At 47.6% G+C, this 14,635-nt stretch overlaps 2 protein-coding genes across 6 annotated transcripts in view; both read right to left on the bottom strand.

Moving 5' to 3' along the window:
• The window catches only part of LOC144786115 (melanin-concentrating hormone receptor 1-like), a 78,420-nt gene that overhangs the window by 38,775 nt on the left and 25,010 nt on the right, over positions 1 to 14,635 (bottom strand). The window lies entirely within an intron of this gene.
• Positions 1 to 14,635, bottom strand: part of LDAF1 (lipid droplet assembly factor 1) — a 294,437-nt gene that overhangs the window by 37,297 nt on the left and 242,505 nt on the right. For 2 of the 5 annotated variants that reach the window (XM_078665070.1, XM_078665071.1), the window contains 2 exons: positions 4,243 to 4,309; positions 3,364 to 3,424 (listed from right to left, as the gene is read on the bottom strand). In XM_078665070.1, the coding sequence (XP_078521196.1) occupies positions 3,379 to 3,424; positions 4,243 to 4,309 (113 nt within the window). In that variant the 3' untranslated portion in view covers positions 3,364 to 3,378. Of the gene's footprint in view, positions 1 to 3,363; positions 3,425 to 4,242; positions 4,310 to 14,635 lie in introns of those variants that run through there. The other 3 variants (XM_078665073.1, XM_078665072.1, XM_078665076.1) reach the window with 2 other exon arrangements.

A 14,635-nucleotide genomic window follows, 5' to 3' on the forward strand; every position in this document is an offset into this window, starting at 1 on the left:
CAAAAAACCTAAGATTTTGATGGGAAGGTTGGTGCTGCAACTCGGTGACTAACTTAAATGGTTGGTTTTATTTTGCGGTACAGGTCTCCTGCTCCTGCCAGGGCCAGACTGGAAACCCAAAGCAGCCCTGGCAAATGTTTTCAGACCAGTCCCCATACTGTGTGCACCAAGTGCAGTGAGTGAGCCTGACCACTTCAAAGGGGGCTTTGGGATGCTCTCCTCTCAAGATCATTTAGGATACAATGGTGCAGTCTACAACACATTTATCATTATATATTGAATTGTATTAGTTTATAAAGAATAGTAAATGAAGACCTTACTGTTCACTAGGATACCACAATCTTTGTTGGGGTTCTTTAATGATTCCCTTATTATCACCCTTCAACAGCGCCTCTCATTTCTCCATAGCCCCCATCATATGTATTTCATATGTTTGATAGCATCTCTCACACCATTGTAGGATGTCAGAGCACTTTACATCAGACACATATAGAGACAGTAAATCATACGTGTAAATCAGTGTATAGATAGTGTTACATAAGGCAAAGGGGACTACAAGGTATAGGATTCACATGTCATTCATACTGGTAGGCATTTGTAAAGAGTGCTTGGTCTGGAGAAGCACAAACGCAAGATTCAGAACATAACACATTGGTTAGCATTGACTTGAACAATAAAATAGTATTTCCACCCTAATAAACATTTTTTGCAGCATCAGCATAATGAAAGACTAGAAAAAAAAAGTTACTAACTTGTACCACCAGTTTGCAAGCATCTTTTTGATGACAGTTTATAGGTCACTGTGCTAGATTACGATTGTTACTTATGAACGGCACAGTAACAAAAGAATCTGACAAAATCAGTAACCCACTGACCTATGCACATAAAATATGCAATATGTAAAAGCTGCTCCTGTCCAGGTTTTTAGAGAGGGTGGACTGTAAACACTGGCAGGCAAGTTTTTATGTTTTCCAAAGCTGGGATAGTTAGACGCTGTTTCAAGAATGCAATTTAGCTAACAGATATAATACTGAGTTTAAAAATTGCATTGCATTTTCTTAGTACCTCTTCTGTATTTCTATGTTGATGAGGCTGTCATTCTGTGATGCTCGGTTTACATCAAATTGTATTCCTCCTATTTTTGCGAAATGTCCAGGGTTTTGGTTTACAAAATATGGTCTCCCTGGTTGTAAACGATTCTTAGAAGGTCACAGCAAGTACTGGCTGCTTTGGAAATGTATGGCTGGGAGGATAGCGGAATATTTACCCGAAGCCACCATGAGATGCACTTGCTAATGATAGAAACATAGTAAATATGCTGCAGTGTAAGAATTTTTGCGCGGAAGAAGCAATTTGAGCTTTTGAGACCACAAACAAAAATTCTACGTTTTGAATTGTTCTTCCGGCCCTGGAGAGCTGAGGTTTGCGTTAGCATTTAGTTATACCTTAGTTATACCTTACAATGCAACAACTAGGCCTGCAGCATAGAACATACTTTCTAATAAGGGACACCCAAATAGGCAAATTGGATATTATAAAACAGGGAATCAAGAGAAAGTTTTGTGGCGGTCTTTTGATCATGAACAAGATCTAGGACTTCTTGCCTGAGAGTCCTGTTTTTTTAGTATTTTAATTTTAATACATGTTCTTTGCAGTAGGTATATTAACCAACCCTCGGTGCTACATTAGACAATTCAAAGCTGCCACAGGACTAAACTCTCATCTCTCTCCAGCAGGTACTTAATCATTGATGTTATCTTGACACTTTTATTTTTGCTTGAAAACTGTTAATTATACATGGAACTTTCAGTGCTTTTAAAACTGCAGCCTGCGGACCCCCTGGGGGTCCGCGGACCACAGTTTGGGAAACACTGCTCTACATGACCAAGCAAGCCAACGTCATCTCATCCTCTTGCTTCAACACCCTCCGCATGCTCCAAAAGATCTACAGGTGGATCCCCACAGAAACGAGAAGAACGGTCACCCATGCCCTCGGCAGCAGCAGGTTGGACTACGGAAACGCCCTCTACGCAGGAGCCCCGGCCAAACTACTGAAACGATGCAACGCATACAGAACGCCTCGGCACGCCTGATCCTCGACACAGCCACATCACCCCCACCTGAAATACCTGCCATGGCTTCCCATCAACAAGAGGATCACCTTCAAGCTCCTCACCCACGCACACAAGGCACTCCACAACACCGGACCAACATACCTCAACAGACGACTCACCTTCTACACCCCGAATTGCCAGCTCCGCTCCTCCGACCTCGCCCTCGCACTGCCCCCGCATCCGAAGAACGACCACCGGCAGCAGATCGTTCTCCTACCTCGCCGCCAAGTCCTGGAACGCCCTCCCCATCCTCCTACAGCAGACCTTCTGACCTTCAGGAGCCTACTCAAGACCTGGCTATTTGAGCAGTAGCAGCTCCCCCCAGCGCCTTGAGACCCTCACAGGTGAGTAGCGTGCTCTATAAATGCTCACACCGTCCCCCGCATCCGAAGAACGACCACCGGCAGCAGATCGTTCTCCTACCTCGCCGCCAAGTCCTGGAACTCCCTCCCCATCCTCCTACAGCAGACCGAAGACCTTCTGACCTTCAGGAGCCTACTCAAGACCTGGCTGTTTGAGCAGTAGCAGCTCCCCCCAGCGCCTTGAGACCCTCACAGGTGAGTAGCGTGCTCTATAAATGCCTTGATTCATTGAAGTTGTGGTGAATATGCAAATTCTGACACCATTTTACCTCTAATGATATTCCACGTCAGCACCCTGAAAATCCTGCTGCTGCCACTCAGAGATCTGCTGTTTGCGTTGATTCTTTAGTTTTCCATGTAATGAGAAATTGCCGTTACCTAGCAGGTCACTGTTATAAAGAGAACCTCACCACAGCCTAGGTAACTAGACTTTATATAGGCACACAGGTACCAACCTGTTTGAAATGGTTTTGAATGTGTGTGCATCAGGCTCTGTGCAACTCAAGCCTCTGTGCTGCTGCTCCTTTTCAAAAAGATGAGGTGTGACAGTGGTATACTCCATACCTCTTTAATATTGTATTATATTATCACAAGAAAAAGGAGGTCAAGGCACTAGAGACCTGCACCAGTCAGTCTAGTGTATAGTAGTTCAAATTGGAATATGGTGCTAAGAGCCGGGAACATGACCTTCCTAAGTCCCCTCTTATTGGAAAGCCATAAACACAAAAAGCAAACTGGCTCAGCACACATCTGTTATCATACACAGTTTCTAAGGTTAACAGTAATACGTAAAGATCAAATAGTTGAACATTAACACAGCGTCTTCCAAATCATGCAAATAAATCGTATTTTTCCTTTATTCTTTTGTTCATGATTCTCTTGTTAAAATCACAACACCAAATTTATAGCCGACGCTGCGCGTTTCGTCCCAACGGGACTACTTCAAGGCTATAAAAATACATACAAAACAAACATTACTATATAATATTAAAACCACAATATTTACAAAATGTTAGCAAAGAATGACCCAGATTTGAAATATAGTCATCAAGGAAAGATTTGTGATGTAACAGAAATCAACTCCAGATCGTTTTTTAGCATGATCATCAGAAGACACCTCAAATTTATATCCAATCAAGTACAATGCTGATATTGCAGAAAAAGACTTCAATTCATTTTAAGCATATTCATCGGGAGACAGCTCAGATTCATATCCATACAATAACAAAAACAGAGATGCTAGAACAGGGAGAATGACGGGGAGAAATAAAGTGCCAGTGGCAATTATTACTTAACATGCCTATCATTGTGATTCATTGTAGATGATTTTATAAGTAAACACAAAGACAGACATATCTGCTCAGTCTATAAGGACAATCATTTACATGTTCTTTTACTACGGACAATGATTCATTGTGGATGATTTCATGAGTAAACGCAAAAGGAAAACAAACATATCTGCTCAATCTGTATGGAAAATCATTTACAATTGTTCTTTTACTACTGACAGGGTACTATAGTTAATACAGCATACCTGTTGTGTTTAGATAATCCATATGGGCGTTATACAGCAGTTTTAATAAAAATGCTTTTTCAAGACGAATCTGCAAGAAATACTTTTTTTAAAGTATTTCATATTTTTTTTCTTTATCTTTATTTTTGTCTTTATATTTTGGATAAAAAACGAATGTAATATTACATGATTAATAAATTGCAGGACATCACTATGCTGATTCAGAAGAACCAATAAAATATCAAGTAAATACCTGCATACAAGAGAAAACACGACTACTATAGGTCGTGAATATTGAAGTACATGTAGGTATTGAGGATCTGTAAAGAAGATAAGAAAATATGAACTAGAATTGTTTCTACAAATTCGCATGCTATAACAGCGAGCTTTAATTTGTGCATCTCATGTGGCTTGGTGATTTTGACCATGCCTACAAGGTACCAAGGCATATGTATTGTCCCAATGTCACTAAGCTATATATGCTACTATCTAGTAGCTCAGATGCGCAAGATGTTAAGAGTGTTAGTCTCATCAAATGCCACACGTTTGTGATTGCATGTAATTATACCAACTGTGTCACGCATCTTTTGAGATAACAACAAAATATTACTATTGTACAAATATAAGTTACAACACATGTGTCACCATAAAAAGTTGTCTGGCAACCGCCAATATTATTCAACTTCGAGTTAGCTCAAACGGTCACCATTTTAAAACAGTGAGCCCTGCCGTCTTAGCAGAATGCCGTATTTCAGGTTTAGAAGTGCCTTAAGTAAGGAGTAGTTTCTGTCCTGTAACTCCAGTTCTGTAGTAGGGGTATCTCTGTTATAGTCATAATCTAGTGAATAGTCCCGCCCATGTGCGTGGACCCCGGAGCAATCAAAAATGATCTCTTACAGTGTCAAAAAATGCAGAAAAGCATAGACACTTAAGAGAGAATTTAAAGACAGATAATGCAGCCTAAAAAAAGCTACACTGTCCAGTACTTCAACTAGAAATTCCACCATAAAATCCACAAAACAGCAAAAGCCTGTACGGATTTCCATTGCTTTAACAGCAAACTTCCTCAGGAATGATAGAGAGAAGAACCTGGACAGACAAGCCCCATAGGCTGCCATTATGTGGCTCAAAACAGGATACTGTGCCTTTAAGAGAATCTTCCAGAACCTTCTCCCAGTATCCCAGAATGCACAGCAGGTCCAACTTACTTTCAGTTCTTTTTGAAGGCGTAACATGCCAGACCTGTAGCATTTCGTACATGAATATCTCGCTCCACCGGGGAGGAGGGCGGGCGCTTATGACTATAACAGAGATACCCCTACTACAGAACTGGAGTTACAGGACAGAAACTACTCCTTCTGTAGTAGGGGATCTCTGTGTATAGTCATAATCTAGTGAATAGAATGGCAAGCCCATCCCCACACCAAAGCGGCGGTGGAGAAAATAGAATCAACACCACTATTGTGCGAACAGATTTCGCAGCAAAGCCTGTCCAACCTGAGCATCTGCCCTAGCATCAGAGTCCAGGCAGTAATGCTTAGCAAAGGTATGAACCGACTTCCAAGTGGCTGCCTTGCAAATTTCTGCAATCGGAACATTACGGAGAAATGCTGTCGTGGCAGCCTTGCCCCTGGTGGAATGAGCCTTAGGCTTACCTCCTAAGGTCGTATTAGCTTTTTGGTAACACAGCTGTATGCAGGACACAATCCACCGAGAGATAGACTGCTTAGAGGTCGCAAGACCCGTCCTGACAGATCCATAATTGATGAACAATTGGTCTGACCTACGAATATCCCTGGTTTTATCCAGATAAAATTTCAGCACCCTCCTAACATCCAGGGAATGCAAAGACCTTTCCGCTGGAGATGAAGGATTCTGAAAGAACGTAGGTAAAGATATAGTCTGATTGATATGAAAATCAGAAACAACCTTGGGAAGAAACTTAGGGTGAGTACGCATAACAACCTTAGCAGCATGAAATACAGTATAAGGTTCTTGGCAACACAACGCCTGAATTTCACTCACCCTGCGGGCCGATGTAATGGCCACGAGGAACGCCGCCTTCCAGGACAGGTGCTGCAACGAAGCCTTATGAATAGGTTCAAAAGGCTCCTTCATCAACCTGGACAACACCACATTCAAGTCCCACGAAGGCGAAGGAAGCCTGACAGGAGGGACCACTTTCTTCAAGCCTTCCAAAAAATCTTTGATCACCGGGATCTGAAAGAATGAAGTCTGTGAAGGACATTTCCTGTAGGCAGTCAAAGCAGCCAGATGAACCTTAATGGAATGGACATTAAGGCCAGACTGCGCCAGATGTAGCAGATATGGAAGGATGAGATCTTCCTTGCATGTCGTAGGGTCATAGTTCTTAGACTTGCACCATATGCAAAACCTCTTCCACTTGTAAGCATAAGAAGTCCTAGTGGAAGGTCGCTTAGCCTCCTTCAGTATGTCCATACAAGCCTCTGGGAGATTCAGATGGCCATATTGCACTATTTCAGCAGCCATGCCGCCAAACTCAAAGACGAGAGGTTGGGGTGCACCATCCGCCCTCCGAACTTCGTGAGAAGGTCCGGCCTGCACGGCAGCTTCATGTGAGGAAGGAGAGACCGGTGAAGCAGGTCCGTGAACCACCACTGTCTGGGCCATTCCGGGGCAATCAGAATCATCTTCGCCCCGGATTGGGAGAGCTTGATGAGAACCGCTGGAATCAGGGGAATGGGTGGAAAAGCGTACAGAAAGCTGTTCGACCAGTTGATCCATAACGCGTTCCCCAGTGTCCCCCGACTGGTAGTACCTGGAGGCGAAGTCTCGGCATTTGCTGTTTTCGGGGGTGGCGAACAGATCTATGTCTGGAGTGCCCCACCTTGCAAAGACTTCTCCTAGTACTTCGTCGTTTATGACCCATTCGTGGTTTTCCTGAATCAGTCTGCTCAGCTCGTCTGCCTGAACATTCTGCACACCTGGCAGATGAGTGGCCGTTATCGAGAGTCCTCGAGCCAGAAGCCAATGCCAGATCGCCTGCGCCTCCTGAGACAGAGTGCGTGATCTCGAGCCCCCCTGCTTGTTGAGGTAATACATCGTGGTCGTATTGTCCGTCTGTACAAGCAGCGAGTTGGTCCGGAAGGACGGTTGAAAAGCCTTCAGTGCCAAGTGAACAGCCCTGAGTTCCAGGAAATTGATGTGGTACGTGGACTCCGACGGGGACCACGTCCCTTGAATCTGTAGGTCTTGGGAGTGCGCTCCCCAGCCGTGGAGAGAAGCATCCGTCACGATAGTCTGAGTGGGAATGTCCTTGTGGAAGGGAACCCCTCTGAGGAGATTCTCCGCTGAACACCACCACTTCAGAGACTGAAGAGCATGCAGAGACAGTTGTATCTTGTCATCCCAAGATCCTCTCCTCTGGTCCCACTGATCTTCCAAGCACTCCTGCAGCGGTCTCATGTGCAGCCGCGCATGCGGTGTCAGGAAGATGCAAGAGGCCATCGATCCCAGCAGAGAAGACACCGTCCTCACTGTCGTGGATGGAGTGGACATGAGAGCCTGAGCCTTCCGAAGGAGTGATAAACGTCACTCTTCCGAAGGAGACACGCTTGCTGACAGCATATCGATGGAGGCTCCCAAGTACTGGATGCACTGGACCGGAGTCGGGACAGACTTGGACATGTTGATGTGCAACCCCAGCTTGTTCAAAAGAACGCACGTTGTCTGGAAGTGTGCTCGAGCTTCCGAGAAGGAGGAGGAGGCCTTGATCAACCAATCGTCCAGGTACGGGTAGACAAACACCTTGTTCTTCCTCAGGTGTGCCGCTACCACTGCCATGCACTTCGAGAACGTCCGGGGCGCAGACTTCAGCCCGAACGGAAGTACCGTGTACTGATAGTGATTGGTGCCGACTTGAAATCGCAGGAACTTCCTGTGTTTGTGTGCAATGGGCACATGGAAGTACACATCCTGTAGGTCTATGGCGCAAAGCCAGTCTCCCCGCTGCAGCTGAGGATAAATCTGATGCAACGACAGCATGCGAAACTTTTCTCTGCGAATCCATTTGTTTGCCTGTCGCAAGTCCAGAATGGGCCTGAACTCGTTCTTGTCCTTTTTGCGGACCAGAAAGAACCGGGAGTACAGACCTCTTCCTCTTTGAGACAGAGGTACATCTTCTATCGCCCTTTTCCTTAGAAGGATGTCGGCCTCCGCCTGGAGCTCGCGCAGTTGATACTGCGAGCTGACCGGAGGAATCGATGGAGGAGGGCTGATGAACCGAAGACTGTATCCATTGCAAACAATATTCAGCACCCACTTGTCCTGAGTAATTTTTCTCCACTCTGCCAGAAAAAATTGAACGCTTCCCCCCACCGGAGCGGGTAACGGACGAAGGGGAAGTAACCGCTCAGGGGCGAGACCCAGCCGGGCCCGTGTTCGCGGTAGAGGACTGCTGTCCACCTCTACCCCTCTGACGTTTCTGGAAGGGTCTTCTGTATTGCTGCTGTTGTTGCTGCTGCTGTTGTTGCCCAGAAGACTGTCCCCTTCCTCTACCCTGCGACCCGAACTGACGTTGGAACTGGCGGTAGGGTTTCTTTTCTTTTGGCTTCTCCAAGCCCACAGCCATCAGGGTTTCAGCCTCGGCCTTCATCCTGGCCATTTCGTCATCTGCGTGTTTCCCGAAGAGGGTGTCGCCGGAAAACGGCAGATTTGCCACTCGTTGTTGCGCTTCAGGCTTGAGCGACGTCAGCCGGATCCAAGCATGGCGCCTCTGATTGATACCGTGGCAGTATCCATGCGCGGCCAGCAGGGAGATATCCGCCGCGGCGCTGATGGCCTGGTTCGAAACCAGCATCCCTTCCTGGACGATCTCCATGAAGTCCTCTTTCTGTCTCGCGGGACAAGGTCCGCAAACTGTTCCATGGAATCCCACAGTGCACCGTCGTATCGTCCCAACAACGCCGAGTCGCTGGAGGCCTTCATCGTCGTGGAAGACGTCCCACACGCCTTCCGTCCAGCTGAGTCAATCCAGCGACTCTCCTTATCCGGAGGCACAGTGGAGGACGGGGAGGTAGCATGTAGTTTCCGAGCCGCCGTCACAATCACCGAATCAGGCACTGGGTCCTTCCGTAAGAAGGCTGGGTCCGACTCTGGAGCCCTGTACTTCTTGACAAGCCTGGAGGGAGCAGCTTTCACCACCGCCGGCGTAAGGAAGAGCTGTTCAGCAGGCTCGACCAGTCCTGGCACCAAAGGCAGTAGGGGGCGAGACAGGTACTTTGTGTGTAAAGTTTCGAAGATCACAGAAGTTGTGGGCGTAGGGGCCGTCACCTTGATCCCCAACTTCGCAGCCCCTCTCAGGAGAACCTCCTGGAACGTGCCAATGTCATCTATCGGAGACACCCTCGTCTCCGGTGAATCCGACAACGTAGGTGAATATGAACGGGTCCCAGAGGCCGAACGGGACCTGGACCTATGCCTCCTATGGCGATGTCTGGATCTCGAGGAGGAACCGTGTCCACTCCTAGATCTGTCTCTCCTCCCGGAGCGTGACCTCGATCTCTTGGGCCTGGGACGCTCCGCCGGTTTCCCCGGGTCGGACGACTTGGGCTTAGGAGGAACCTTCGACTTAGGAGTCTTCTTCGGAGGTGTCGGAAGTCTGGGCATCGACACCGATCTTGGTGGAACCGGAGGAGGAGCACCCGGCACCGAGGCCTGCGGTCCTGACGGAAGAGCAGGTAGAGGAGGCAATGGAGGAGTCGAAGCCTTCGGAGGAGGACCTCTAGGCAAAGGAGGAGGAGGAGGCGGCTTAACAGTCTTCTTCGGGGTATACACCTCCGAGTACGCCGTTCCCGGCGAGCCACCATCCTGTCCTGACTGAGGGGAGCCCCCCACAGTCCACGGCCTGGTCTTACGACCCCCTGACGTCGAAGACCGGTGTTCAGACGTCGACCGTGGTTCCTTCGACGTCGAGCGGCCCTTCGCCGTCGACCTTTTCACACGCCTCGGCGTCGACCGGCTTCTATGCCTCGACGTCGACCCCGACCAGATGGACGATCCTCTAAACCTCGACGACGGGCGCTGACGCCTCGACGGCGACCTCGACCGCCTCGACGACGACCTCTTCGATCGCCTCGACGTCGACCTAGAGCGCCTCGACGTCGACTTCTTCAGCGCCGGAGACCTCTTCCGCCTCGACGGCGACCTCGCCTTCCTCGACGGCGGCCTCGGCGACGAGGATCCCCTCGACGACGACGATGACCTCGCCGGCGAACGGCGGTGTCGCCTCGACGGCGAGCGCCGACGCCGGGCCCTCCGATGCCGTCCACTCGACGCCGACGGCGACGACGAAGAAATCGACACCGGGTTCGACGGCGGCCTGTGTAGGTCCCTCGACGTCGACGGGCGACGTTTTCTCAACCCAGAGCCCTGGGGAGACTGGGAACTGGCTGTGGACCTTCCTCTCGACGTCGTGGTCAGAGCAACCGACCCAGACGGAGACCTTGGACGTTTGCTGGACTTCCTGCCCCTGGGGAGCCCCCCAGAGGCCTCAGCATGGGCAGTAGAAGCCCCTCCAGACCCACTTCGAGCCTTCAGTCTTCTTTCTTCAAGTCCCTGAAGTCTGATCTTCCTCCTGTCCTTCAGGGTCCTGCCAGAGAAGCCTCTACAGATCACACACTCCTCTGGGATGTGGGAAGAGGGAAGGCAGAGGATACACACCTCATGGGGGTCTGACTTGGCCTTCTTCCTGGAGCACTCCGGGCATTTGTCAAATAATGCAGGCATTATGGACAACAAAAGAGTGCAGAAACCAAGAAGAAAGACACCAAAGTACTTTAAAAGTACACAAAATCGAATTTAGTGAAAAAACACCAACAAAACCCTTGAAAAGGGAGAGCTCAATGCTCCAGGGTCCTGCTTGCAGGAGCCGGAAAAAAGAACTGAAAGTAAGTTGGACCTGCTGTGCATTCTGGGATACTGGGAGAAGGTTCTGGAAGATTCTCTGAAAGGCGCAGTATCCTGTTTTGAGCCACATAATGGCAGCCTATGGGGCTTGTCTGTCCAGATTCTTCTCTCTATCATTCCTGAGGGAGTTTGCTGTTAAAGCAATGGAAATCTGTACAGGCTTTTGCTGTTTTGTGGATTTTATGGTGGAATTTCTAGTTGAAGTACTGGACAGTGTAGCCTTTTTTAGGCTGCATTATCTGTCTTTAAATTCTCTCTTAAGTGTCTATGCTTTTCTGCATTTTTTGACACTGTAAGAGATTATTTTTGATTGCTCCGGGGTCCACGCACATGGTCGGGACTATTCACTAGATTATGACTATACACAGAGATCCCCTACTACAGAACTGTGTAAAAACGGTCGCCATTTTGAAAAAGTGTGCCCCATCATCTTTACACAATACAGTATCTCAGGTTTTGAAGTACCTTAAGTAACGTGTATGGCACAAACCTAATAGGCCAGTCGTGTATTAATGTTAAATTATGCCGGACACAGCTATATAGATCATAGCTGTAGAAGTTGATCGCATTGTGCATCACGTAACTATACAAAACGGTCACCATTTTGGAAGAGTACATGCTATCGTATTAGCTCAATATAGTGTAATAAACTCAGGAATGCCTTTAATAAAATGGCAGCCAAAGAAATCATACTGAATATCCCATAAGCTTGTAAACATGGTCGCCATTATTCAGAACCACATCCTGTCTCATTAGCGTAATGCGCTGTCCAAAGTTTTAAAAATGCTTTTAATACTGTGAGCAGCACATGAACAAGAGCTCACAGTATGTCCAGTGTGCCTGCCGTCTTAGCAGAATGCAGTATTTCAGGTTTAGAAGTGCCTTAAGTAGCCATGTGAAAACGTTCGCTATTTTGAAATGTGCGCCCCAGTGTCTTAAATAACGGTCCTAGGATGCTTGTTTCCAGTCCAGGGAAGACATGGCTTGGCAGTTCGGGCTGGACTGTTCCCATGAGGCACAGGGTCAAGACTGATTTGCATATGGCCATGTCGAAACTGGGGTGGCTTGGTGAGAAAAATAACGATGGATTCAACCCAGATCTGTGACTGGGGGTGAATGTTTTGCCATTGTGCAACATTCCGTCCATCATCTTGTGTGTTTTGCTGTCCAGTCCAGGGAGGACCTGGCTTGGCAGTTCGGGCTGGACTGTTCCCATGGGGCACAGGGTCAAGACTGATTTGCATATGGCTAGGTTCAAACTGGAATGGCGAGCAAAAAAAGATGGATTTAGGCCCAGATCTCTGTACTGGCGTGAATGTATGACATTGTTCTGCATTCTGTCCATCAACTTTTGTTTTTGCATTTGTCACCCCGAGTGGGACGGGTATGCTCAGACGTGAGTCCTGTGCTCTCCATGCCACTGGAATCAAGCTAACCTGGCTGATGAGGGCTGAAAACCCGAAACCGGTCCTAGGATGCTTGTTTCCGGTCCCGGGAGGACCTGGCTTGGCATTTCGGGCTGGACTGTTCCCATTGGGCACAGGATTGGGCACAGGGTCAAGACTGATTTGCATATGGCTAGGTTCAAACTGGAATGGCATGGTGAGCAAAAAAACGATGGATTTAGGCCCAGATCTCTGTACTGGGGTGAATGTATGACATTGTTTTGCATTCTGTCCATCAACTGTTGTTTTTAAATAATGTGATCGGCATAAACCTAATACTAGGGCAGCCACGCATTAATGTTAAATTATGCTGAACACAGCTATATAGATCATGGCTGTAAAAGGTGGTTGCATTGTGCATCACGTAACTATGCAAAAATGCTCGCCATTTTGGAAGAGTACATCCTATCGTATTAGCACAATGCAGTATAAAAGACTCAAGAATGCCTTTAATAACATAGCAGCCAAAGAAATCATACTTAGGGGTCTATTGTCCGCCCGCCATCGTATCGGCAAATGGGACCACCCGCTATGTGTGCGGCGGTCCCGCAAATCCAATTAGGATGCGCCCACCACACTGGCGAGCGCATCACACATTTTTTACATTGCGGCGGGCAGTACTTTCAGCAGCACCCACCGCAATGTAAAAAAGGCATTTTCAGCCAGGTAATCAACAAGATCCATTAGCATAATGTTGCCCCCTTTTTTTGCTTCACAGCAAGACTTCATTGATGATGGAATTAGAGATCTCTAATTCCATCATTGATGAATTCTCGCAAAGAATAACTCAAGAACTGTACAAACTAGAGGACAATCATGCAATGAATAATAAATGTGCACATCCCCTTAATCTGACCAAACAAGATAAAGAATTTTTGCAATCAATTAGAGATGATGTCAATCTGGTGGTCCATGAAGCAGATAAAGGGAGCAAGATTGTGCTAATGGATCGTGTCGATTACCTGGCTGAAATTGATAGGCAATTCAGACAAAATACCTGCTATGAAAAATTGAAATCCAACCACACAGTAATGATTGAAAGGAAGATCAATGCCCAGTTGACTGACTGACATGAGTCTTGCATCACTACCGATTCAGAATACAGGTATCGGCTGGAACAAAATTCCAGATATCCCTGTATCTACGTCCTTCCAAAGATACCCAAAAGGGGGCCCCTTCCCACCAGGGAGGCCAATTATATCTGGCTATGGGGATCCCACAGAATTGCAGAATAATTTGACACCTTTCTTTGGCATGCACAAGCGGGTCCGGACTCTTCGCTGCTGTGGGAGGGACCCCCGGGCGCTACCATCATCAGGAAGGATAAGGCTCCTAAAACTACGCAGTCCAATAAAATGGACCCACACAGTTGCGCCACCTGAAAGTTCAGAGGAAACCCCTGCCAGACCTGCTGAGCCCCTCGCGGACATCTGCAATAAGGAACCTACGTTATCAGACCTCATGCTGGCCATTCAGAGTACACAGTCTGAACTGGTTAACAAGATTGATTCAGTGGCCATAGATGTAAACCTGCTGAGAGCAGACCTTCGAGGCATAGCGAACTGTGTGACCGTTGCAGAAAGAAACTAAACTTGACGTCTCTCCAAACAGAGGTGGCGACTCTGCGAGAAGCATTAACCTTGTTCCAGAAGTTGAATATCCAACTAGAAGACCAGGTTGAAGACACTGAGAGCTTGTGGAGTAGAAATAACCTCTGATTCATAGGATTCCCTGAAAAGGTGGAGGGACAGTCGGCAGAACTATTCCTGGAGGACTGGCTCAAGATCATGCATCCTCAGCAGCTGTCAAAGGTCTTCTTGGTAGAACGGCACACAGGGTGATGGCCCACCCCCCTGTCCAGGCACGCCACCTCATGCGTTCACTGCACAGCAGTTCGTTTACAGTGACAGGGATGCTATCCAGCAGCAGGTGTGAGTGAAGGGCCAGCTAAACTTTGAGGGCCACCCTATATTCATATTTCCAGACTACACCTTGAAGGTACAAGAACAGTGGCAAACTTTCTTAGTAGTTGAAAAGAGGCTTCCCAACCTCAACCTGCGATATAGCCTGATGTTCCCTGTGAAACCCCAGGTAATTTACCTGGGTTCACTTATTTATGTCGGCAGCCGAGGCTTCGGACTGGGTTGATCTACTACCAAATATGCACTCCCAAAGCTTGGCAGAGCCTAAACGCATATCGATGCATCAAGTACGAATTGTATGTTGCATATGGCCTTGTACAGGTGCCGGGCA

This window comes from Lissotriton helveticus, chromosome 10 (genome assembly GCF_964261635.1).
Source record: "Lissotriton helveticus chromosome 10, aLisHel1.1, whole genome shotgun sequence".
Taxonomy (NCBI): Eukaryota; Metazoa; Chordata; class Amphibia; order Caudata; family Salamandridae; genus Lissotriton; species Lissotriton helveticus.